We start from the raw sequence: 26,459 nt of genomic DNA, 5'->3' as shown, positions 1-26,459 counted from the left end.
CACTTCATCCAATCACACTGCCCCATCACGAGATCAGCCAATCGCCGCCGTGTTGTTGGGACGGCCAAGAAAAAACGAGAGCCGGAGTTGGCTAGTAGTGGCCGTGTGAGAGGAAGGAGACAAATGATTGGCTGGTTGGGGTGAGAGGGGGGTGTGGCTCCTAGCAGTCCGGGGCCCCGCGGGGTCAATGGTGGCTGCGGTGCGGTATGGTGCGCAGCTCGCTGTAGCGGCCCTGCTCTGTTGAGGGGCCCGGCCGAGGGGAAGGTGGGTGGGGGTCTGCGCCGCGCGGGGCGGGGGCAGCCTTGGGGCAGGGGCTGGGGGCGAACTGGCTCCTGGGGGACGGATGCGGGGAGGGGACGAGGCCGGGCTGCTGAGGGAGGCCGCGTTGTTGGGGGTAGGGCAAAGCCGGGTTGCTGGGGGCGTTAGGGGGCGGCTGGGGGATGGGTTGGGGGAGGCTGGGGGATTAAGGGGGATGGGTTGGGGAAGGCTGGGGGATTAAGGGGGATGGTTTGGGGCTGGGGGTTGGCTGGGGGGATGGTTTGGGGGAGGCTGGGGGATTAAGGGGGATGGGTTGAGGAGGTTAGGGGGCGGCTGGGGGTGGTTGGGGAAGGCTGGGGGATTAAGGGGGATGGGTTGGGGAGGTTAGGGGGCAGCTGGGGGTGGGTTGGGGAAGGCTGGGGGATTAAGGGGGATGGGTTGGGGAAGGCTAGGGGATTAAGGGGAGGATGGGTTAGGGCTGTGGGGGGGAGCCAAGTGGCTGTAATGTGGGGATGCAGGGAGGGGATGGTGAGAATAAGGCTACAGATTCTTGTATGGTGATGTGTGTTAGTTTGTGTCTCCCTAGCTGAGCCATTCTGCCTTGGAAGCCAGCTCCCCTTTGGGCTAAACAGCGGGTGAGCTAGGTAAAGGTGTTGTTCCAGGGCACAGTATGGCTAGTTGAGAACAGATGCCTCTTGCTGTAGAAAGATGGTGCAGTTCTCTCTAAGATCCTCCTCTTTTCCTGGGCTCTACAATGGAAAGTTGATGTTTAAACCAGCATTGCAGGGATTCAGAGTTAACACCACTTTGTGATAAACAGGATAGTTCACAGCTTTTTCAGATATCGGGCCACTTCAGGCTTGGGCAGACATCACTTTGGTACACTTTAGGATATTTTGAAGGTTTTCTGTGAGGTTGACTATTATTTGTTTGTGTTACATAAGCAGCTAGAGGTTGATGATTATGAATTTATTGTGCTAAGTACCGGACACATGTATAGTGGAAACACTGACTCTACTCCAGAGAACTGGATGATGAGGGCTATAGGATTACATTTTTAAAAAAATGAAAGTGTTCATTCTGCCATATGGCAGCCTCCAGGAAAAAAAAGTAATAGTTCATCACCTCCCGAAGAGCTGTCACAAGTGGAGTTCTGTAAATACATCTATCTTTCTTCTTCAAGTTGCCCCATGACAGCAGTAGCCTGTTTCAGGCATTGTTCCTAGACTGGCACCCATTAAGCTCTATGGAGTTAAGGACATCTTGAAGAGAAGTGTTGCATTTTGAAAGTTTTTCACTCTGCGTGCTTTTTCTTTAGTAATCTGGATGGAAAAACCCTTTACATTTAGTGCATGTAGTTCATAATAACTAATCATACAGCAATGTACCATAGCCACAACTGATAGTTTCTTCACTAGATTGTTGATAAACAGAGCTAGCATGAAGACAAAATTAGTAGTACATCCCTGCAGAGATGATTCCTTCAGTAGTTCAGCCAGAGGTTATATATGTCTATTACAGGAGTGGGTGAGTAGTCCAAGTTCTGTGGCCTGCAATGTGCAGGAAGTCAGACTGGATGATCGGGATGATCCCTTATGACCTTAAAGGCTGAGTCTGAGTATTTGGTTTTCTGGCGACCAAGGGGATAGTGTTTATGTGTAAGATTCCTGTGATCTGAGAGCTCTGCCTGCCTGCCTACAAAAACAAAGCTTGATCAAAATTCTAGGGCAAAGCTCTTATGGCCCTGGGGATTCTGTGGCAGCTGCTGATACATTTATTAAAAAAAAAAAATTGTGGGTTTAATTGAATTAAATAAGGAAATGAAAAAAAACAAAAACAAAGCACCCTTGGAAGTATGGTGGTAGAATGCTTGTAGGCACTCAACTACTGACAGTTTGGATATCTAATAGTTGGAAGCTGATAAAGTTCTCTGGGGCATCAGCAAAGTGCGTCCTCTGCTACTCATAGCTTTTCCTAATAGCTATAGAGTGAAATGGATGTGATTCTTGTAGGTTTCAGTGCTGCCCAGAGGGTTCTGAAATGAAACAGCAATACTTATCGAAGTCTAGTCATTTTACTTGTACTGGAACTTGGGAAAAGGTCTGAGAAGCTTCAGAGATCCTTAAGCTGTCTGCCTGCAAACTAGGGAAGATAACACTTTTTGGGGGTTGCAGTCAGTTCAAATTTGGAAGGCTTTCTTTGTTCAAGGACAATAAACTCTCTTAAATAAATGCCTAAATTCTGCAGAGGTTGATGTCTTAAGCCCTATCTGCTTCACTGTTTAATCAGCTGAAAGTGAGTACCTTGGTGAAATAAGTCACATTATGAAGGAAAGATAGTCAAGGGTTTGGGGTAGTATTTCACAGTTCAGTGTCAAGCTCTGCCTTTAATTTGTCGTGTGGACTTGAGCAAGTCACCGCACCTCTGTGCCTCAGTTTCCCCATCTGCATAATGTGAACTTGACTGTCTAATTCCTGGTGTGGTGCTCCAAGAGACACAAGGTTTCTTTTTAAAAATCACCTTTGTCTCAACACATTTATCTCTTGTTACAAATAACACCCCCAAAACACTATAATTGACTTTTCAATTTTTTTTTTTATTTGGAATCTTTTATAACACTACATGGGGGGATACTTTCACTGCTTGACTCTGTCAGAGAGTTTCTCCTATTTATGTGGATCTTTTACACAGAAACAGTGTGGAGAATTTTTTTTTTTGAGATAAAAATAGGCAAATGTGATTCAGACTGCACAATCTGGCAGGGGGAAGTACGTCTCACCTTTTTGTAAATTGATAAGATTTCAAATTGATGGTGTCTCTTTAATGTTTTTAAATTGCTCTGAGATCATCAGATGAAAGGTGCTGTATCAGAGCAAAGTACTGGTTCTGATTGTTTTTCTTTTGTGATTGAGATGAGTGTAAGAAAGCTAGTGATGATCAAACTTAAGTTAGAGTTTTGAACAAGCTAGCCCTCTCTGCACTATGAGAATCCTTGAAAAATGTCCCGTGGCTACAAACACCAGTGTTTTGTAATCTTAGGAGCCCTACTTTAAGTGTCTGACGCTGTTTTTAGCACTCGCACCTATCAGGTTTGGGGTAGCATGATGATGAAAATGGCGGTGGCACCTATCAGGCTTTCCGCACTAAGGCTGCCCCAGCATTTCATACACCTTCTGAACTAGTATTACCAACCATGGTAGATAGTTTTAAAGTTTCCCTAGTTAGGGATTCTCTTTACAAACTTCGCATGTAACTGAGTAGCTGGAAATGAAACCGATATCTGGCTTGGAATCACACTATCAGTTTTGTTACATCAAAATAGTTATTAGCTAAGTAAACTGGGCTAAAACTTAATGGCTTAGTAACAGCAACCAGCTTTGAAAATCTTGCCAGACCTATTTCTCTGACACATCAGATGTCTCAATTTATTCATCGTGAGTTAAAAATAAAAATAACATTTTTGTTTATCCTCTCACAAAACAAGAACAAATGACATTCAGCGAAACAAAGGTTGAAAATATAAAATGAATACAAAGAACTGTTTTCAGCCTATGAAACACATTACCTCAGTATATCCCTGAGGCCAACAGCTTGACAGGGTTTAAAAAAATGAACATTGCTATAGTTACATTAGTAAGGATTTTTTTTAAAAAATATCAAAGAGTTTGGAAGTGAGAAACTCATGTGTCAGGGCATAAGTCAATCTCTTAACTAATATATCAGGAAGAAGCTTTCCCAATGTTTTTTGTGACTGTCTGTCTCTGAAACATCTGGTATTAGCCACTATCTGAGATGGCGTATGCCATGTCATAGGTTTCTATCAAGATGCACTATAGGATGGAAATTTGCAGCTAATACTGCCGTTGACTAATCCTTCATGCTTTTAACTTTCAATCCACCCATAGTATAGAAACAAAATTATACTGGGCGAGGGAGGTGGATTTAGACTGCTGTCCTAAACAGACACATTTTGATCTGTTTTTCTTCTTTGCTGCAGAATTTAACAGTATAGTATTGTGATATTTCAAACTTCATCTTCTGGAAGTTATCAAGGCTAGAATAATCCTATAGCCAGTGGGGAGGCTTTAGCTGTCAATTCCTGCAGACCAACTCCTGATCCTGAAGATGTTTATGCATGTGCTTAACTTTTCTACTTAATAGGAGCCTTGAGTGTGCAAAGTTTAGATTCCAAGTCTTGCCGGTCTTTTCTGTTCTGATGTAAGCATTGTGAATGATGTTAGATGCTTAACAATCAAGCATGCCTGTCATACTGAAGGTATGAAATAAATCCAGCCATGGGATGGTGAGGGACTATTAGAGACTTCTTTTCCTGGGTTATATATTTACAAGGCTTTTGAAGGCCAGTTCTCTTATCTCTCCATTACTGATGGCTTTGTTTTATGCTATGAGTCGAACATTAAATGGGGAGCATGAGGTAGATCTGTTCCTTAAATATAATCCATATCAACAATCCACATCAATAGGTGTGGTCCAAGAAATCCCTCTGACAGTGCTTTAAATCTTGAAGCAATTGTGTGTGGGAGGGTTAAAATAAAGTTTTTAAACTAGGCACTTCTAAAAATATCTTATAGGTTTCAGATCTGTTGAAAGGTTTAGAAAAGAAAACAGTTCAGAAGTTGATACACTATTTTTCTATGTGAAAGTTGTGAGGGAGGTAATTAGAACTAAAAGAATGTTTAAATTGTTTAAAATTTGGTAGTTGGAGAGACTTTAAAATCTTCACTTATTTCTCATACCTGCCTTTCATCTCTTGTTACTTTACTGGTGAGATCGGATTTGGTGCATGCCATTTTGGGTGTTGAGGGTGCAGGGAGAATGCCAGAGACAATGGGTAGAACCCCCCCCTACTACCTCAGAAGTAGATCCCTGCTGTACACCTTGGCGGGACTTCTGAAGAGTTAAAGAGGAATGATCAAGGCTGGCACTTCCATTGAGGCAAACTAGGCAATCGCCTAGGGCACCAGGATTTTCGGGGGGGCGGCATTTTGCCGGGGGGGACAGGGGGCAGCAGGCGGCTCCGGTGGACCTGCCGCAGTCGTGTCTGCGGAGGGTCCGTTGGTCCCGCGCGGCTCCGGTGGACCTGCCGCAGGCATGGCTGCAGACAGTCCGCTGGTCCCGCGCGGCTCCGGTGGACCTCCCACAGGCATGGCTGCGGCAGCTCCACTGGAGCTGCGGACCAACGGACCCTCCGCAGAAATGGCTGCGGCAGCTCCACCGGAGCCGTGGGAGCGGCGCGTGGGGCGGCGATATGGCCGTGTGCCTAGGGCGCGAAAAACTCTAGCACTGGTCCTGGGAATGATTGCACCCAACTTGGTGCTGTCCTAGTCAGATAAGAGTCCCATCTGCTTACAGAGCAGTGGGGATACCTTGGGCTAGAGTAAATGTTTTGACTACAAATACAGTGGATCCAGCAGTGAGGAAAAAATCTCTGACAGCCATTTGTTCTGAAGAGTTAACAGTAACCATCAGTATAAATACTGCGTAAGCGTCAGTCCTGTCATAAGAATCTCCTTTACTTATCGTTCAGCAGCTCATCCAGATGACAGCACTGAGTGAGCCTCTCAGTATTTTACAGGAGGAAGCAGAGAAACTAGTACACGTTCCTGATTGTTCAAAATTGTTGAGTATATACAGGCCATTAAGTAGCAATAAATAGAAGTAAAAAGCAACGTTTCATCATCAGCATTACAAATGCAGGTTAGTTGTATTTCCCCTAGTTTTTGAGAGAGAGGGGAAAGAGTGAACCTCATTATAGGCTGACATCTAAATATCTAGACTTTCTGAAGGTAAAAATGCTAACTTATCTTGCTGAAAAATGGAAGTCACGTTGAAAATGATCCAATTTTTCATTTTTAAATGGCAATTTCATCTTTGTACTCCAGGATGTGGCTACCAGGAGCATGTTTTCATCATGCTTTTCATAATGATGCTGAAAACACTTTTGTCCTACATAAAGTCACAGTTAAGCTGTGGCACCAGTTGAGGAGAGAACCTGGTTTTTGATAACTGTTGTACATAGATCATTTCCCTAGAGTAAAAGGATCCTCTGAGCGTACTGATTTTTGTTAGGATTGTGATGCGCTTAGGTTGGACAATTAATCCTTATGAAATTGCAGTAGCATACAGAATACAGGCATGACATGCAGCAGTGAAAGGCAGTCTGCAGCTAAACTCTTGTCACTGCAGTATGTAGTTACACATCTGGCCAGGGGGAGCCTTTCTCTGTGGTGGAGAGACGCTCTGGCAGCAGGACAGTGCACTGCTAAAAATAGCAGCATAGGGGCAAGAGGCATTGCTTGGGCATGTAGAGAACTGTGTAGGGTATATACGCTGGGGGTTCAGATGTGTAGAGAACTCTGCTCTACTTGCCTAAACAGTGTCTCACCATCTATACTGCACTGGGTGTGCAGTGTCTGTACTCCATATACTGCCGTAAATGTAGGTATAGCCTGAGTCTCTGCCCCTTCACCCCATCTACATTCTTATATGCCCTACCACACCAACATACCCAAATCCTTTATCCCTTTCCAAAAGGAATTCATGAGATGGAACAGCTGCCATAAAAAGAACGTATCATGTATTAGGGAAGGAACGATGTTCTTATGGTTGAGGCCCTGGACTCAAACCCATGGGGCATAGGTTCAACTTCCAGCCCTCCTTACTGGTTTCCTGTGTGTCTTTGGGTAATTTATTTAAGCCTAAACTTTCCTAAGTGATTTGTAATTTTTGTGTACCCATCTTGAGACAGCTTAAAAGGGCCTCATTTTCCGAAGGCATACGCACAGCTTTTGCTGAAAATCAGGCTTATTTTAAGGTATATATTTTAGTTGTATACCCAAAAATGTGGTACCCCAAATCAGTAGTTTCTCTTAAATGCTTACTTTATCTCTCTCTGCCTCATGTTGCCATTTGAAATATGGGGATGACAAGCCTATGTTTGTCTTGTCTATTTAGATTGTCAGTTCTTCAGAGCAGGGACTACCTTCTACCATGTGTTTGTACAGCACCTAACACATTGGGCCTGGTATTTGCTGTTATAATACAAATAATAAATAAATTGATAACGGCCAACTGCTACTGAAGTTGGTATCAGGCTCAGCTCTTCAAAAGATTGAACCCATAGTGATAGGAGAAGGGTGTGTTAAACTGATCCTACCTAATCTTGAAATGCTGACCTCTCCCCAAAGGAACTCAGGAGGGCTCGGTCAAGTTACAGTAGGGGAGGTTTAGGTTGGATATTAGGAAACTTTTTCACTAGGAGGGTGGTGAAGCACTGGAATGGGTTATCTAGGGAGGTGGTGGAATCTCCTTCCTTAGAGGTTTTTAAGGCCCAGCTAGACAAAGCCCTGGCTGGGATGATTTAGTTGGGAATTGGTCCTGCTTTGAGCAGAGGGTTGGACTAGCTGACCTCCTGAGGTCCCTTCTAACCCTGATATTCTATGATTCTATTTCCAGGGGTTTAAGTGCAAGCAGGATTGGGCTCCAAATAGAGAATACTTAGCACTGACATGATGGTTTGCGTCTGTAGACACCAAAATATGTTAGAAAAGAGGAAAAGCAGGACTATGTCCATTTTACAGATGGGGAGATTGAAGCACAGAGGTTAAACCCAGCATGTTGCTGGCATGATCTAAGTAATAGCAACAGATTTATTCTATGAACAATCTTACACTTGCATCAGTTTTATGTATCATTCTAGAATACAGAGCTATAAATATCTGGATTAGGGGCATAACTTTATATTGGCAGAATAAATCTTGAACTTCGAGGCTTGTAATATATTGCATGGGTTTAAACTGGGAGTAGGACTTTTGATGTCAAGTTAATTAACTCTCTTCGAGGAGGATCACTCTAACACTTGTAAAGCATGTCACTTGCATGATGGCCAAGCATTGTGACTTTTGTATGGGTGAAAACTGGTGGGGGTGGGAGGGAAGTGTCTCTCCGTTGTCACTGAATACTGCTGCTGGTCACTGGGAAAGCCTCTATTCAAAATGAAACCAACTAAGCCCTAATTACAGGAAATTCCTTACGGACATCAGTCTTACAGTGGCACTGATAACTATAGCAGAACCTCAATTAGTGCTAATGAGTCGGAAATCCGATTGCGAATTACTTGTTAATGTACAAGATTCAGTGAGACATGAACAAAGAGCATATATAATGCACCATAAAATAGACTTAATTTCTTTGACAACGTTCATTAATTTGTTGTTACATTCATAATGTTCTGAACTGTATTTTTGTAGAGAAAATGATGTTTAAGTAGTAGGCAGCCTCATTTCAATGTTATCGATTGCTTTTTAAATTTTTGCTGAGACGTAGGAAGAGACTACTTTCATGTGTCAGTTTTAGGGGCTGGGTTAGCAGGGTCATCTTTGGTCCAAAACTTTTTTTTTCATAAATGGATTTAAAAACCCTGAATATAAACAGAAATAGTTTGATTACATTTTAAAATGTCTTTTTGTAAAGTGTACCTTAAACTCCTGTCTGCAGTGTTGTTAACCCACAGGCAGTCTTAATTGTGGCATTTCCTAACTTTTGAGTGCTTGACAATAGCAACATTAATGTTCTTTTAAGATAGGTTTTGGTGTGCAGTTTCCTAGATTTAGGAGGGGAAAATCAGACTGAAAAAAAATTATCGGATCACCTCATCCTTGGAAACAGATGAAGCATTTTGGCTGAAATTTAAAAACAACAACAAAATATTTACATGAGTCAGACATTTGGCATGGAAAATTTCAGCCCAAATGGTTGAAGCGTGGCAAAGCTTTATAAGCAACTAAAAGTAGGGTTTATAATGGGCAGTGTTGGACAGCCTTGCCTGCCTGAAATAGGCAAATGTTTCTGTATCTTGTTTAAATGGTTTTGAGGTTCTCTATAAACCAGTTTGTTTTAACAAGTTTTTTTAATCCCCTTTTGACCAAGAGAAAGTATAGTATCTGTTTAGTATCTATCTGCTGTTACTGAGTTGGGTTCTCTGATGGACTGTAATAGATCTCACTCTCTTACTAAAGGTGTCCTACAAGTGGCACTTTGGAATCAAGGTGAATTATGTTCATTTTTATGTTGAGTTAATATTTAATGTTATGTTTTTCAGCTTGTGGGGTCAGACTCTTATCTCCTATACCCTATGTATCTTGAAGGATCTGTATTGCTCATAAGTGCAACATTCTATTTCTAGTATTCCTTATGCAGCTGAAACTGGAATCTGGCCTCCAGTATCAGTATTCTCTTCCATGTATCTTTTTTGGACAGGCTGTTCCACAATGGATGGAGGAGATGGCACTGCTGACCTTGTAATTAACAAAAGATTTGTGTCTGAATCGGAGCTAGATGAGCGGCGGAAGAGAAGACAGGAAGAATGGGAGAAGGTTCGAAAACCTGAGGACCCAGAAGGTACTGGGATATAGTTTGGTAACTGCAGGAAAGAGCCAAAGAATATGTAACTGTCTGTACAAAAATCAAAGGAACCAGCTGCTATGCTTGTGAGATTATTTAAAAGCTTTAAGGGGAGGGCGGGGGATTAAAAGCCATGCTTGCTTGTTAAAAAATAATAAAAAAAATAATCTAAGGTATGTTCTTGTCTCTTGCTCTCTTCCTGTCTCTCAGAATGCCCAGAGGAGGTGTATGATCCACGATCACTATATGAAAGACTCCAGGAACAGAAAGACAAGAAACAGCAGGAGTTTGAGGAGCAGTTTAAATTCAGTAAGCACCAGCAAGTTATTGTTCTGAGCTGAAGCCCAGAAAAGTGCCACATCTTTGGTAACTTTGAGATACGAGGCCAGATGGATAGCTCTTTCCTGTCTGATGCCTTATTTGTTCTTTTTCAAAGCACTGGTTTCTTACATCACGGTCACTTGGAAAATGATCAAATGCGTGGATCGTACTTCTGCAGTGGATCCTAAAATATGCACAGTAATTATTTGCATTAAGAGAGCGTTTGGCATGTAAGGAATTAAAAGTTACTTAAAAATGTCCATCAAAACTCACATTCCTGTGAAGTATGGAATTAGATTATGCAGCTCAAGAAGCTGAGGCAGAAGGATGCTGGAATTAGTAGTGGAGCTGGAAATGGAACCCAGTTTTCCTGACTCCCCATCCTGTGCTTCAAACAAAACACCACGGGGAGTGGTCTAATGTTTAAACGGCGAACCGCGGCCACTGGGAGCTGAGGACGCTCCAGGTAAACAAAACGTCTCGCGGCCCGCAGGGGTTTACCCTGAACAAGCTGCGAACCAAGTTTGGGAACCACTGTTCTAAGGAAAAGTGAGAAGTTGGGTAAGAGAGCTTGAAGTCAGGTGCTACAGGAATGATGTCTGAGTCCGTTCTAGATTGTTCTTTTGAACCAGTGCTCCAGAGTGAAAGGGGACAAACAGTAGTTAGAGATTTAATCTTTCAGACATTTAAAAGAGATGCCCTGACCGCTTGAGGTGCTTTAAAGAGCATATGGTACTCTGTGCAAGGCTCAGGCTTTGGGCAAACCCCAGTTTGAGTAATTACATTCTGCCTAAATCTCTACCCTGCTGTTGCCACATCAAATGAAATTTTTCTTTCTCCGTCCTTAATAGATGCATAATGTTACAGTGCTCTGTTAGAACCAGCACTGCCATGCATGGTGCTCACTGCCTTGAATAGCGCAATTGATCTCTAGTGCTTGTTAGGATCCTGTCCATAATGAAGTTGCTTTTTAGAGGAATGATGGGAAGGCTTGATTGGTTTAAAATCAGTATTGGTGGCTCCAGAGAGTTATGACCAATTTACCTCACTATGGGGGACTGTTGGCCTGACACAGATTGTGGGGTGGGGTGAGGGGGAAGTCTAACATTAAGGCACACATTCTACCATACGTGTGCCCAACATGTATTGACTTCATAGGAATTGTGTGGACATATGAGAGCAGAATTTGGCCCTGAGAGCAATACACATATGTTGACTTATTCTTAGCTGTAATGAGCAGGTTTGAACATTTTTGAAATAAACAGATTTTATCAATATTTGGCCATCTTCTGAAAACAGAACATTTTTTAAAGTTTTTAAAAAAAAAACAACTTTCCATTAAATAAAATCTTGAACAGAAATCTTCATGAGAAAATGTAGCCTGTCTTTCAAATAGATTTTTGGGGTTTTCATTTTTCTGCATTGTCAATTTTGATTGGTTGGCAGAGTCACATGGCGGGATTGTTCTTCAAGTCTAGTTAATTCTTGTTTTAAACATTTTAAAAATCCTTGGGGAAACCTAGAAAATGAAAATTGGGCCATTGCATAACACAATGAAATGAAAAATGCTTTGGACTCTAACAAAATTCTGTAATTTAATTTGAGTAGTTCTAGTTATAATGTAAACATAAACATGGTTTCTTAAATACCCAGTGTACTTTATGTGTTTGTGTATACAATATATGAAGCAGATATAAGCAGCTGGAAGAAGATAGAACAAATAAACATAGTAACAGTATCTTGCTTCTCTGGTTGTTCAGGAAACCTCATATTGTAAGTGACAGAATATAGGCGATATATTAGGACTGCACAGAATCAGACTTCCTTACAGGATTTGCTGCTTTTAAAACAACCAGAAAAAGACCTCATTGCCAATACTCTGGTGCTTTTAAAAGCTTTACTACAACTCTGCTGAACTGTCATTGTGCTCTGTTTCCCTTCTGAACAGTGCTGAGCGCAGAGGTGTTTGTGTGCTTGGAAGCAATCTCCCTTCTGAGGTCTTGAATGAATGCAGCGCTGGTAAAAGTTGTATAAGGCACAGTACACATATAGTAAGGGCAGCAGCTATGCAAGCTTCCTCATTCTTCCCCATGGACATCCCTCAAACCCAATACCAGTGGGACAGTCTTTACATGGAAGAGAAGAATTTAGTTTCCATTAAGATTCAGTCCTGGGTACCTGTGTTGACACTGCTATCAAAGATGCCAATTGTGACAAAAAACAATTCTACTGGGAACTGACAGACAACCAGATCATTTCATGTTGGCCACCAAATAGCTGCTAGTTTGTCAGCAGTGACCTAGGGGTGAAAGGCTTCTTGTAGCTGTCTCATATCTAAACCAGCTTGTTTCTCTTGCCCAATTATGCTGTATTTGTGACAGCTCAATTTCATTTCAGAAAAAAATTCAATATAGCTTAAATATTGGACTGAGATGCATCACTGCACTGGGTAGCAGGAGTAGGCTGACTAGAAAGGAAAGTGCTGTTGACACACATATCTTGTTGATTGATAATGCTGGGGAAAAGTACCCATTCTTTTCAACATGCTCATTGGTAAGCTATATATATTTTTGGTAGACAGTTATCTTGGGGCTAAATGCTGCCCTTGATTGGAGTTTAAGAAGTTTATTCAGAAGACTCACGTACCAGACAAACTTTGACTCATAGGAGAGCGATACCAGTAAGATCTAGGAACAACCACTACTGCCTTGGCAGCTGCTGCTTATAGTTGTATATACCAAGCTCCTGCTGAGTAAAACTAAGGTTCTTGTCAGTTTCATGCAGTCAGTCAGAATGGGACCAGTGAAGTGTCTTATCACTTGCTGTTGCTTCTGAGGAAAACTCTGAGCAGTAGCAGACACATTGGAGACTATCGGTCTGGAGACTCAGGGAGCAGTACTATATTCTTCACAACTGTAAGAACTGGAACTTTTAAAATTAAAGCCTTACATTCAACAAAATTGACTTTGAGGCCCCACCCTTCCTGAAGTTTGCCACTCATCAGATTTTTCAGGCCCTGCCTTTTGAAGTTATGTGGGACTTTTATCTGAGGACAAAATAGGACCCTTAAATGTGTAAGGTCCTAAAAATCATCTTGAGGAATTAAACCTTCATGAAGCTAAAACCAGTGAAATTTGGCCAGTTGCTGTAACTGAAGAGAATTTTCGGTCTGGCCACAGACACTGCAGGCTTTGCTTTTTTTAAGCCTTTCATTAGCTCTCTGATAATGTGTGGCTTTGATGGAGTGATTATCCTTTGCATAACAAGAGATTTAAAGAACCTTCTAAAAAGCTATCTGTACCCTATTTGGAAGAGCACATAAGATACCAGAATGGAAATTTAGAGAGTTAATACACCGATAGCTAAACATGATACATTTAGCTAATTTAGCTTTTACTGTGTTTATAAATGTGGTTGAGTATGTGTTTGCTTTGTTCAAAAACATGTGTCTGAGGCCTGGTCTACACTAGAAAATTAGGTCAGCACAACTACGTTGCTCAGGGGTGTGAAAAATCCACATCCTTGAGCCATGGAGTTAAACTGACCTAAGTTCCCCTGTACACAGCGCATAGTTGATTGGAGAATTCGTCCAACTACCTCCCATTGGCATAGGTAGTACGCTGAAGTGCTTCAGCAGTGCAGCTGCAGCATTTTGAGTATAGACAAGCCCTGGATTTGAATATATTTGGGAGCTCAGCTTTGCTAATCTGGAAACCCATTGATTAGAAAATCTTTAGCCTGGAGAAGTTTGTTCTCTCTCATTAGTTAGAAAAACAAGCTGATTTTTGGGTGGTTTGTTTTTTGAAGGGTCTGATATATGCTTACTTTTTTTTTTTGTTTCAAACTGACAGCATGATCTACTGGTTAGAAGAGAGAATTGATAGTAGCCATGGGTACTACTTCCTACCCTACCAGTGATCGCTTCCCCTCTCTGCTTTAGTGGCACTATAGATGCTACCTGTAAAATACCTGTGGATGATTATCTACCTTTTGAAATCCTTGGATGAAAAGTACTGTTGCATGGTCCTCCACTCTACCAGTTTCTTAAATGGCTTTTAATTTTTGCTTTGCTTTATTCAGAAAATATGGTAAGAGGCTTAGATGAAGATGAGACAAAGTTCCTCGATGAGGTGTCTCGGCAACAAGCGCTAATAGAAAAGCAACGAAGAGAAGATGATCTGAAAGAACTAAATGAATACAGAATATCCTTTGCATTGAAATGATTCGCCACTGGTCTGAGTAGAAGGTTATAAGACAGGGAGCTACAGTTGGGTTGTGCTGCAATCAGACTTTGATGTCCACACACTTGTTTTTCCTGCAAAGTAGTTTTCTACACAGAAGTGTACATGATGATGATCTGCCTCTGAAGTGCTTTGTTTTGTTCTTATTTTGGATATCTCAGAATCTCAGGTTTTTTGGTCATGTCTTCAAAATTTTTCTGTGCACTCCTGTTTCCTTCTAATTACTGTTATCTTCTGATATTTCACACTGCTACAAGGATAGAAAGGGAGGATGTATAGAGGAGGATGGGCTTTCCCTTTTTGCAACCTCTGCTTTATCCTGCACTAGTTTAAAAAGCAGATCTGCTTTCACCAAGCTGTTTTTTTTTCTTCAGATGTACATTGACAGGTTTAAAATAGCCAAACTGGTTGAAGTAGCTATTGAATTATTGTCTTTCTATTGCTTTTGCGATATTTAAGGCTGTTCATGGAGAAGTGCAACTTGGGATGCTCTTTTTCTCCCAGCCTGAGGGTTCAGCGTTTCTATCCTGCGCCAGACCAACACGCTGGGAACAATCTCAGGGCCTCAGACTGGGCTTGGGCTTGCACATATGGCAAAGCATTGAGCTAGTTACGACTGCCTTTAAGGTTGAAAGGAGAGAATTGATTCCTCTCATCTACCAAGATGCTGATGGTTCCTCTCTTTCTGTTTGGTCATGATCATGCCCATTATGCTTAAGTAATCGTGGGTGATGTGCAGACTTTGACACTTGGGTGAAAGTTAGCAGGGGGATTAGAGGAGGCTCAAGGCAGAACAAGGTGGGTCAAACTCCACACAGAAGGAATAAAGTAGGAAAATAAAGTGGGGAGAGAATCAGGTTGATACTGGCTTTATATAAAGATGTCCTAAGATAATATTTTATTGGAAATTCATCGCTTATCCATGAGATGGGAACCGCCAACATCTAACTTGGTAGGATGTGCCAGTCCGCCCCAACTCCTCTTTTTGTAAATGATGCGAGTACAGTTAGAAATCACAAAACTTAATGTGGGACATAGCGGGCACGTTTGCATATAGATGTTTCCTTCGATCTATTCGGACTGATGATTCACGGGATATATTTAGTTTCTACCACAGCTTATTCAGGGTGTGCTGAATATTGGGATGTGCATGGCAGCTGCTTCCACAGCATAGAGCTGACTGCACTAGCCAGGTCAAACAAGTCCAACAGTGAATCATGCTAGCCTAGAAGGAGTCTTAGCTAAGTAATTGACCCCTGACCTTACTGGGCAGTGTATCTTCCAGAGTTTTAGGTATCAGTAAGCTCAGCCTTTACAGCCTTAAAGTATCATCTGTTTTTGCATTGACAGGCCTTGCTATATACTACAAATTGTAGAATCCATGTCCTAAGTTTATTGATACTGTCAATGAAAATTTTTAGCCTTCCACCCCATATTTGGCATGAAAATTGCAAATGCAATTTTCAGCATCTTGTTTCAGTTTCCTGGCAGATTGAGTAACTCCAAGTGGCCCATCTTGAAGTTTAAGCTAAGCTACTTTTAGATGGTGGCATGGAATTTTAAATGGAAGATCCTTTCTGCAGTGTGAGATGTAAATGGATTATTAGGAAGTGTGTGACTATGGTAGGATGCCATTGTCCCTGCCCTTAAGTCCTTCCTGTCAAAAAGAAGTGGATCAAAAACATTGCTTTGGTCATTCCATCAGACTTCCCCAGCATTACATTCAGTTTAAGCTACGCAAAGGCACCAGCCCATAGCACAGACCAAGATCAGTAGGTGGCTCAAATATCCTCCTTCCATGTATGCACTGTAATAGGTGAAAAAGGTGACACCACCCTATGAAACTGTATCCGAATGATTTAACACGCTTAGACCTTGAAAGTAATTTTAAAAGAAAAAATGGATTCCAGGTGTAGTTTGTCAGATAAAATGTTGCCTGAAGTGGGAATTGAAATGGCCAGCTCATAACCCCCAAAGCCCACGGTTAACGCTGGGAAAGGGTTCCAGTTATGGGTGCTGCTTTAACTAATTCTGTCTCTAGGTAAGTTGTGAATGTTCTGGGTTTCTCTAAAATTAAGCTTGACTTAGACTGAGGGTTACCTGGCTGTGCTAGCTCGAGGCGTGCAGATGTATTAGGAAAACTGAAATAACTAATTGCATTGTCTTATAGCTCATAACTTGATAGTCATGAATACATATTGGCTACAGACAATGGTTGAGACTTTCAAAGCATTCTAGAGGATTTAGATGCTTACTTTTAATGGAAGATGTGTCTAAATGGCCTACATTGCTTTGGGACAGGTTTCAGAGTGATAGTCCGTGTTAGTCTTGAGCTTCTGCTCAAATAAATTTGTGAGTCTCTAAGGTGCCACAGGTACTCCTCGTTCTTTCTACATTGCTTTGAAATCTCAACCATTTTTTACTTTTTAAAAGTAAAATTCAGGTTTGTATTTTAATGCTCTGTTCTGTTCAACACAAAGCAAAACTTAAGGGTGTGTGATGTTTGTAGGGGTGTGTATATTAAACATTGCTGCTTCTGTACTGCAGAAGTGACTACTCATTTTTTCTCTGATAAAGAACTTTTAGTTGTCTGCCTGTATTATTTTTTATGCTTCTTAGAAATAGTTTTGTAAACACTGGTAAATTAGTGTTAGCAAAGCTAAACACATTTGCTTTACTAATTTGTAGTACAGTAGCCTTAGAGGCCCCAGCTGAGATGAAGGCCCATTGTGCTAGAGACAGTACAAACATACCGAGAGAGAGATCCTTCAGGAAGCGCTTGCCATCTATTTAGACAAAAGACAAATGAAAAGCATGAGAGGGGAAATATCCATATAATCTTAGAGTTCTCTGGAAAGGAAGTCCTGCTAGTCATCTCTCCCATAATGCTAGCATTAAACTATATTGTAGGACAACTGTTTTCATGCTTGTATCCAGGATTAACACAAGGCTCTGTACATATGTTTTACAAAGCTTTGTGGGAAGGAAAAGTAATTTTGCTTGTAATGTCAATCCAGCTATGGGAACTTCTGCCCATAGAACTAATTGAGCTAAAACCAGCAATGGGTGTATCAGTCTCTCCAAATGGATGTTTAGTTAGTGGGCTGAGGATTTTGGAGGTAGGGTTGCAATGTTTGCAAAATAGCATCCTTTGCCATGGAATCTGTAGATAGAAATTACACTTCAGCTTGCTCATAATGGCTTTAGCTAGCCTCGTATTCAGGTATAATACAGCAATAGAAATATGATAAGAGGAGCCAGCCTCGCTAACATAAGTGAAAAGAACCACATGTTGCAACATGAAACTTTTAAAAAGGTTCTGCCTGGCTAGAGAGAGCGTTTATTACTGCAAGTGGCCACAGGATGGCACCATTGTTCCATGCCTTTAAAAAAAAGTCACTTAGCAGCTACAGTTACTAGTGGCTGTTTAGTTTGTTGAGAGGGGGGGAGAAAATCACAAATATGACAGACTGGCTTATTGATAGTAATTATGTCCCTGGAAAAATCAAATAAGGAATGACCCACATTATGAACTAGAAAGCCTAAAACAAAGCTTTAAAATAGATGTTCAAAATCTCCAAAGTATGTGTGTAAATACACTTTAAAAGAAAGTATTTGCACATCTGCTGCCACTTGACTGACATGACCTGCCAAGTTTGAAGTTTACTGTGTCCTGTGTCTTCCCTGAAACAGCTGATGTTGTCTTTTACTTATTTGGGCAACTCAGATTTTTGTGTCATTATATGAATTTGTGCTGTCCGCTTTTTTCAGGGAATTGTAGTCAAAGAAGGAACTGATACTGGAGTTAGAGTATTTTTTTTTTTATTTGTAAACTTGTAGGTTACACTGTTTTTGTAGGTGCAATTATAAAACTTTCCAGAAGGTTTTTCAGGTCCCCATAAATACCAGAGTAATGCACTAGTAGCAGCAAGGAAATGGGGGAGGTGGGAGAGGGGGTTATTTTTTCCAATGGGTCCTTTATCAGCCCAGCTGCTGCCAAACTGGACTTATCCATAGGAAGAGAACCAGGTAGTGTTTCTGCAGACTCTTGGGTGTGGCTTAACATCCGAAAGCCAGCCCTTGAGGCCTATCCAGACTTGCCTACTTTGTTATGGGTTGCACCTGCATCCCATCTTTCAAATGTTCTGTTATATGCTACTAATTTCCTCTGTGGGCGTTGCTGGAACTGATATGTGATGCTACTCGTTAACAGTGGGGGCAGCATACAGAAGAGAAATTAGGCCAAAGAGAATGTGTGTTTCTATGGCAGAGTCGTTCTTAACAGGGTTGTGGTGCTTATAAGGCATGGCGGGGCATTTGAAAATGTAATATATGTTTTATGGGATGACCTATCCTTTAAGATTATTACTTTATTACTTGTATATGAGGACAGACAGGTTTAAGGCACTTGTACTTGACCAGCCAATATGTCTGTATTTCACTGAGGAAGGGAACTTCTGGGCCCTCGATCTTTTGCATTAGTAGTTCGCAGAGGCCTTAATTGTGTTCAGGGCCCCCATTATACTGGGTGCTCACCATGCACAGGTACACACAATCCTTGCTCCAAAGAGTTTACAGTCTCATTGAAACAAATCATCATCTGCCTTGTCCACATGTTGAGGACAAACTGCTACAAAATTCTCTGTAAGAAAGAAGATTCCCTCACTCTAGCTTTTTGGTTCTTCAGAGGTCTGGTTGACTCTTAGTCCAACCACATTCCAACCTGGCAGGGTTAATTTTCAGACTGTCCGTGAAGTAAGGAGCCTGCTGTGTGACCAGTAATGAGGCCAGCATAAAGGGAGGAGAGAATTTTTAAGAAGGCATTGTGATATGTAAGGCTAATTTGTTCTGTTTTATGGTAGACCGAGTGGGATGAATTCTCCTGGTGCTGCATGGTTGCAAAGTGAGGAGGAGAATTTGGCCCACTAATTAATTCTCTCTCCTTCAGAAAGGTTGGATTGGGAAACGGCTGGTTTGTAACAAGTTTCTGGGCCCATGGGGTGACAGGAGGTCCCATGTCATCTTGTGCTTGCACTTTTTTCCCCTTGCACCCTCCACCTTTCCCAAGCTTTTTAAAAACAAGAGAGGACACAGGCCTATAGGGTAGCTCCTCTGGTGCCAAGAGCACTGCTTGTTGGCCCAGTACAAAGTCCTTTCCTTGCTATCCTGAAGTAGCTGTTGAGGAGAATTCCCACTATGCATCTGCCACTATAGCCTGCATTCCCCTCTGCCAGCGAGTCCTCCAGGAACAAGCCTGGCATGGGAACACCTGCGCCAGCTCCTGAGGGTAAGGGTCTCACGCTGCTGGCATGAGATACCTGCTTAATGCCATTCAACAGGCTTGCACAGGATTATGAGGCCCTCAAGCTGTGAATGAACCCGCATCAGCGTTAGCAGGCCAGACTGAATGTAATGCAGAGGAACTGTCCTCTCGCACATCCTGGTTGATCCTTAACTGTTAATTCACAGCACTCTCGCCAAAGTGGGCGTCAGCACGGACCCAAAGAAGGAATCAGAGAAGAAACTCACTGTGAAGTCAGTAGAAAACAAGAACAAGTTCTCTCAGGCAAAGCTGTTGGCAGGAGCTGTGAAACACAGAAGGTTAGTTTCACACCTCTATAGATTCACAAGGAAAGGAACGGAGTTAGCAGTATGGAGTGAGGCAGGCCAAAAGCTGCCTTTGGGAGACTGTCAGAGGTGTGAACTTTAGCAAAGGGAGGGGGATTAGCGTGTTTCTGTAAGTCTCCCAGACTGTGGAGAAACTAATGATTCAACCAGACAAGGCTTCAATCATCTCAGACGGTGTCAGTGTCATTAAATCCTATATTTGGATCTGAAAATGGCCCATTTTCAATCTTATTCATGCCACTTGTATTGAGTCAAATGATTTGCATCACGTCAGCTTGTTTTATTGATACCTAATTGCATAATTTTGACTCTTGGTGTAACTCATTGGGACAATCTGCTCCTGAGGGTAATGTGCAAGCTTCTCTTGTTCTCCACCAGTTTGGCTTGACAGCATGGTTGCAAACCCCTCGCCTCCCAAGGGATAGGGCAGTTTTATGTCAGTGGCCCACTCACTGTTTCACTTCTTTGAGACTCCCATCTTAGCTACCCATTACAATATTGTGTAATGGGAACAACTGTCCTGTAGGAACTGGACTGTGACCGTGTGTGCAGGCTACGGAAGTGCAACCAGAAGTGTGACTTGCAGCTCACATAGACACACCCACTCTGGCTAGCTTGCTAAAATGATCAGTGAGGATGTGGCACTGTGGGCTGTGCAAGCCCCCTGGGTATGTATTCACATGGCTAGCTAGCTCTGCTGCATCCTCAAGGCTGTCTTAGCGAGCTCTCTAGACTGAAGCTACCACAGGTATGTTTACATGAACTGCAAATTACACCACTAGTGGCAGCACAGACCTAGCCTCACTTCCCAAAGACAATCAAACCGTCCATCTGATAACAATGACTGTTGTTAATTAGCATCTAGAAGTAAATTGGTGATTGAATTTGGTTGTAGTTGAAGTTATAGGAGATTCCTTCAGAGGCTTCTGATTTGTAGTGAGTATTTCGTCCCCAGTGAAATAGTAACCCATAATCTAGGAAGCTGGCTTTGGTAAATTCAGTACAGGGATATCTCAAAACTCCTCTTCCAATCCATGATGTACAACTTGGACCGGTTTTTACAAGGGAACAAAACTTGGATACTAGCTGGCACCCAAAGAGCTATTTTTCTCCCTAGCCGTTGGCATCTAAGCAGCAATTTCTGGCATGTTGCTTGATGGCATATCTGATGGCTGCAGATGGCATCTATTTGAAAAGAGTTTCAAAATTGACATGTCAGTGCCTTGACATTAAGACGTTTATGAAGTCAGTCACTTTTTTCTTCTATTTCAGGCTAGCTGAGATTAAGTGATGCCTCGATTTAACATCTGTCTAGGCATTATAGACTTTCCTTGCCAATAAATGGACATGTATTATTGCAGGTTTATTTTGTGACTAACTTTTTGATGCAGGGAGAGGCTTCACTGTCCCCTCAGTCAAGGGGAAACATCTTCACATTTACTGCTGGTGTGCTACATAATGTTGCTTAACAATTCCCACTTAGACAGTTGCTCTGCCCATGTGCTATCCCCCCTCAGGGATAGCAGGCACTTCTCTACAGGAGAGTTGACTAGCGAAGGGGTGACTGGAATGATTTTTCTAATCAGAAGCATTTGGAGGAGTACAGAAGTGACGGATCTGAAGGAAGATCCCATCTTTTGTAAGCAGGCTTGTATTCTCTTGGTGAGATGAATGCTGTCTCTCAGTATAAAGAGATGCAAACTTATTTGGGGGGTTTTCTTGCACACAAATTCTTCACTGTTTCAAGGTTAATAGTCTCAGCTAGGCTGGCAGCCCAGCCACTAATGCTGTGTTCCCATACAAGAGACCTGGCTTTGATTCCTAGATCTGGATTTCTACTGCCTAACTTGGCAAGGGATGGCAATACAGAGTAGGCAGTATGCTGAATGTCTGGATACTAGTGATCCTTCCCAACTAGCAACAAAATTATCAAGGTAGTGGGCTGGAATTCTCTTTGGCATTCAAGGCAAATGTAGTTTTATGATTTTTGCAATTATAAAGTGACTGTTTTCTGACAAACTAGGTGACTCCACTTTCTCTTACAGTTCAGAAGGCGGTAACAGTGTGAAGAGACTGAAACTAGACACCGACAATGACAAGAATCAAGGTGTGTTCTAGCCTTGGAGTTTGATATGTAGAGTGGTTTATATCTGGGAAGTCATAACTTATTTGCCAGTGTTATTTGTTATAAGGGCTCTTATCTTTCTCCAAGACTGAAACTAATTGGACTGTGTTGCATATAGATTTTTTTTTCATAGTACTCCCAAGTATTTCCAAATGCTTTGCAAAGCAATAGATGGTCATTGTGGCTTTGGAAGCCCAAAGCCTCAGAGATATTTAGGAACCTAACTCCCAGAGATAGGTACCTAAATACCTTTGTTCTGGGCAGGACAAACCTGGCAGCCATTTAGGAACTTACAGCAGTGCAATCATGATTAAGGCAAGGCTCCACCATGGAGGTTTACTGTTTGACCGTAGAGGGCCATTGGTCTGGGCTATGGAGTTCTCTGCAAACAGCCAAGGGATATTTTGCTTTTGTATGGAAAATGACCATTCATGTACAGAGTCTGATAGCAGCCCCAGTTTTCAGGGGGATGAACACAGGATCCCTAGCAGTTTAGTTCCCTTTCACTTCAGATTTTTTAAAATAAAGCTTCATAAAATTTTGCCACACAAGCACTATAATCTGTAGTGCCTATGTAAACACAACTGCCAACAAAAGGTAGCATTGGTGCAAAATGAGGTAGCAGTGAAATTCTAACTACTCGAGCTGGGCAATCCCAGGAGTTAAGATAACTCAACCACATGACGTGTCCAAATAAATAATATCCTGACCAAGTATGTGCCCTGTGGTGGGGTGAACTTTGTGAATGGACCTTAATGCTTGGAATTGCCTTCCCTGAGTGCTCAGTATTTCGTTACTGCTCGGTTTTGGCTTTTGTTTTTTTAAAGGAGAATCCAAAACTGTTTGGTGTTGGGGAACTTACAATTTGAACAACAAGACTTGAAAGTCCCTTGGTCCTGGGCCTATGCTAAAGGCTACTTGACCTGGCAGCTCTTCCTATGCAGAATGTAGGCTGAGCAGCTGTTAACAAACTAATCCTTACCTGCACGTGTGAGTGCTTTGCTTTTTGGAGCTTACAGCTCCACTGGCCTCACCCATAGGGTATGTCCAGGCTACCCACCGGATCAGCAGGTAGCGATTGATTTATCGGGGATCAATATATCGCGTCTCATCTAGACGTGATATATTGATCCCCGAATGCGCTCCCCATTGACTCCAGAACTCCACCAGAGCGAGCAGTGGTAGTGGAGTCAACGGGGGAGCCGCAGCTGTCGATCCCGTGCCGTGAGGATGGGAGGGAAGTCTAAATAAGATACGTCGACTTCAGCTATGCTATTCCCGTAGCTGAAGCTGCGTATCTTACATCGATACCCCCCCCCCCGCCCAAGTGTAGACCAGGCCATGGAAAGAGATGCTCACAGCAGGAGTATGCTTAAGAAGGGGGTGGGGGAGTGGGGAGTTCATGCCTAAAGTGGTCAAATTTAAACTTTTAAACTACTGATTTCCCTGCTTTTCAAATCTTAGTAAGATGCACAAAGGAAGCTAAGTTAGACATGTCTTCCTTCAGCCGTCCTTGAGCTAGCTGGGAACTAGTTTTGTCATCCAAAGCAATGGGGAAAATGGGACCTGCACTCAGGTCATCAGGAGGGTTGACCAAAATCAGAACTACTCCCCTTCTGGGCAGTGGACTGGCCTAGGAAGTTTCAGCCTGAGACAAATGTGTTTGAGAAAGTTATGGGCAACCAGAAAAAAAGGAAGTGGAATCAAGCTGAATTCCAGTCTTCATTGTTGTGGCTGCTATTGCCAAGAGAGAATCGCTTTTACTATCTAGACACTGCAGCCAGCATGGAAGTAAGCTGTTTAACTACACCCCAAGGCACATTCTGAAACGTCAGCCGTTCAGTTAACTGTTTCCAGCATTCTAAAAGCTAACCAGCTGTGGAGTGCTCGAGCCGTTGCTTTATTCCACTGCTCGAGTAGGCCTTCTCCCAACCCAGTTATTACGTGGCAAATATACGAAGCAGAACCATTTAGTGTTCATGGAATGTATCCAATTGATGGTCTTAGAAGGAAATACTGCCTTCCCAGGCCCGGACTGACTAGTAATGAAAAGCTTGGGGCGCCGGTCCTTCCTACTGGAGGAAGTTTTAGGGTACGTCTTCACTACCCGCCATATCGGCGGGTTACAATCGATTGCTCGGGGATCGATATATCGATCCCTGAACATGCTTATATCGATTCTGTAACTCCACTAACCCGAATGGAGTTGTGGAATCGACAGGGGGAGCCGCGGACATCGATCCCGCGCCGTGAGGACGGTGAGTAATTCGATCTTAGATACTTCAACTTCAGCTACGTTATTCACGTAGCTGAAGTTGCGTATCTAAGATCAATTTTCCCCCGTAGTGTAGACCAGCCCTTAGTGTAGCAAAGCTGCTTTAGCTATATTAGGTAAGTACAATGTTCAAGTGGCAGTAGTATATGAATAGCATCTGGTTATGCTCTCTGATTAAAAGCTACGTGTGGCTCATGCTCTTGCTTTTTGAAGAGCGCAATGATTTGTTAATGTGTCTTTCAGAAAAGCCAGCTTGTGTTCCACTCGGGAGCAGCTCCATGAGTGGCTCTGCAGTCCACTGCCCCTCCGCAGCTGTGTGCATTGGTATCCTCCCAGGCCTTGGCGCCTACTCGGGAAGCAGCGATTCTGAGTCCAGTTCAGATAGCGAAGGCACTATTAACTCCACCGGAAAGATTGTCTCCTCGGTCTTTCGTAGCAACAATTTCTTTGATGGGCCATAACATAAAATCCCTCCATGTCAGTGTAGCTTGGAAAGATAGCCTATGCCCTAGAGGGCAAAAGATGCATCTTTTCTCCCCTAGGATACCCTTCCTAGCTAACCTCTCAAGATTAACCTTCTGGGTACCCTCACATCATACCAAAATCATCAACTGATGTTCTCTTTCCCCAAAGCTTCTTCCATTTCTGAGGTGCATACGAGCCTGTTTGATAGGTTTCTACTCTAAAACATTGAGGGAAAATACTGCTATTGTAACTAAGATGCGGGGTGGGGGGAATGCAGGAGAAAGCCTTCTCTTTTAAAGTTCTTATGGAAAGAAAGATTTTCCTGGTGATTGAAGATGGGTTTTGTTTTGTCATGACCAGAGGCTAAAGCATTCACTTGCAGCACCAAAGGCTTGTAAAAATGGCCATGTGTTCTGTTTTTAAAATGTCACTTTTTATTCTGTATTTGAGAAGTGGTGGCAGAATAAAATCAAGCAGATGGTGGAAATGTAGATTGCCATGACACTGTAGAGAAGTTTGTGTGACATGATTAAAGAAATTCTGAATGCATTTTTATCTTGGCTTTCACCATTCATAATTCATTGGTGAGGCTGTTCCATTAAGCAATTTCTACTGTGCCCAGCCCCTTGCCATCAATGACATCAAAAAGCATCACGTGCCAGCACCCTACGAAGTAAGAAGAGGCAGCAACACAAGACCCTCGCTCTGAATGGAGCTCTTCCCAGAGCATAGATGTCTGAAAAATCAAGTCTTGCTGTTTAGTGCAAACCACTGGTCTTCCTACCTGACCAAAGCAAAACTATTCAGCCAAACCTCAATTGTTAAAGACACCTGTGGGTGATGGATCTAATATTCACCCCCTCTGCTCAAGGCTGAGAGTATATCCTCTCTAGATATACACTAATCTGGGATCCTGGTAAATGTGGTGACCAGCAGCTTTCCTCCAAGAGAAGGATATCTTAAAGTAGCTACTCCACGTCCCGGAGAGGCAGTAGCTATCGCAACAGAAGCCCTCCCATTGACACAGCACTATTTGCACCGGGAGTTAGGTCAGCATATCTGCTTGGCTCATGGATGTAGATTTTCCACACCTCTAAGCAATGTAGTTATCCCAACATCAGATGGGATTGTATGGGAGCAAGGCTTGGTCTATACTGAGACTAACATTTTGCCTGTAAAAGAATGTGATGTCTTATGGAGAACGCCAGAGGATCCTACAAAGAAATAGATCTGATGAAGGCCGAAGGAAACCAGGCATTTCTTGTTAAGGCACAAACCGTAACTGTGCAATGACATCTCCTAAACATTTTATTTGTACAAGATGAGTATTCCCCGAAATGGGCAGTTCCTCAGCTGCCGCTCGACCCCCACTATCTCCTGCAGCACTGCAGGCTTTTGCCTAGGGAACCAGATAGGTCCCTTGACTCCATTCACATTTCATGGGTGTGGATCTTGGGTTACATGGATCCAACATCCCACACGTTTTCCTCAGGCGTTGTCCTTGGCTAACGTGCTTCTGTTGCATCAACTCACGCACTTGCATGCCACAAGCTCTAAGTGGACTTCCCTGCATAGCATGTAGCTTTTGTTTATGTTCCCTGCCGTTACTGGTTCCTAAGTGCACAGCTACTAAGTGACAGAAGCAGCCTGCCCCTCTTTGTAAAGCAGCATGAATTGTGCAAGTGATCCATCTATTTCTGCACAGTTAGTCAGAACTGTGCAC

The 26,459-nt window shown here is 42.6% G+C and overlaps 1 protein-coding gene across 1 annotated transcript; it reads left to right on the top strand.

The window, feature by feature from the left end:
- Nucleotides 1–185: 185 nt before the first annotated feature.
- On the top strand, nucleotides 186–25,285 carry PSME3IP1 (proteasome activator subunit 3 interacting protein 1). The gene is made up of 7 exons (XM_050922801.1): nucleotides 186–209; nucleotides 9,538–9,678; nucleotides 9,892–9,990; nucleotides 14,083–14,205; nucleotides 19,712–19,844; nucleotides 21,917–21,978; nucleotides 24,515–25,285. The coding sequence occupies exons 1-7, from the start codon at nucleotides 188–190 to the stop codon at nucleotides 24,730–24,732; spliced, it is 798 nt and encodes a 265-aa protein (XP_050778758.1). The 5' UTR covers nucleotides 186–187; the 3' UTR covers nucleotides 24,733–25,285.
- The last annotated feature ends 1,174 nt before the right edge of the window (nucleotides 25,286–26,459 follow it).

This window comes from Gopherus flavomarginatus, chromosome 14, assembly GCF_025201925.1.
Source record: "Gopherus flavomarginatus isolate rGopFla2 chromosome 14, rGopFla2.mat.asm, whole genome shotgun sequence".
Classification (NCBI taxonomy): Eukaryota; Metazoa; Chordata; order Testudines; family Testudinidae; genus Gopherus; species Gopherus flavomarginatus.
Note: the sequence above shows the minus strand (reverse complement) of the source record. Positions and strands in the feature narration are given on the sequence as shown.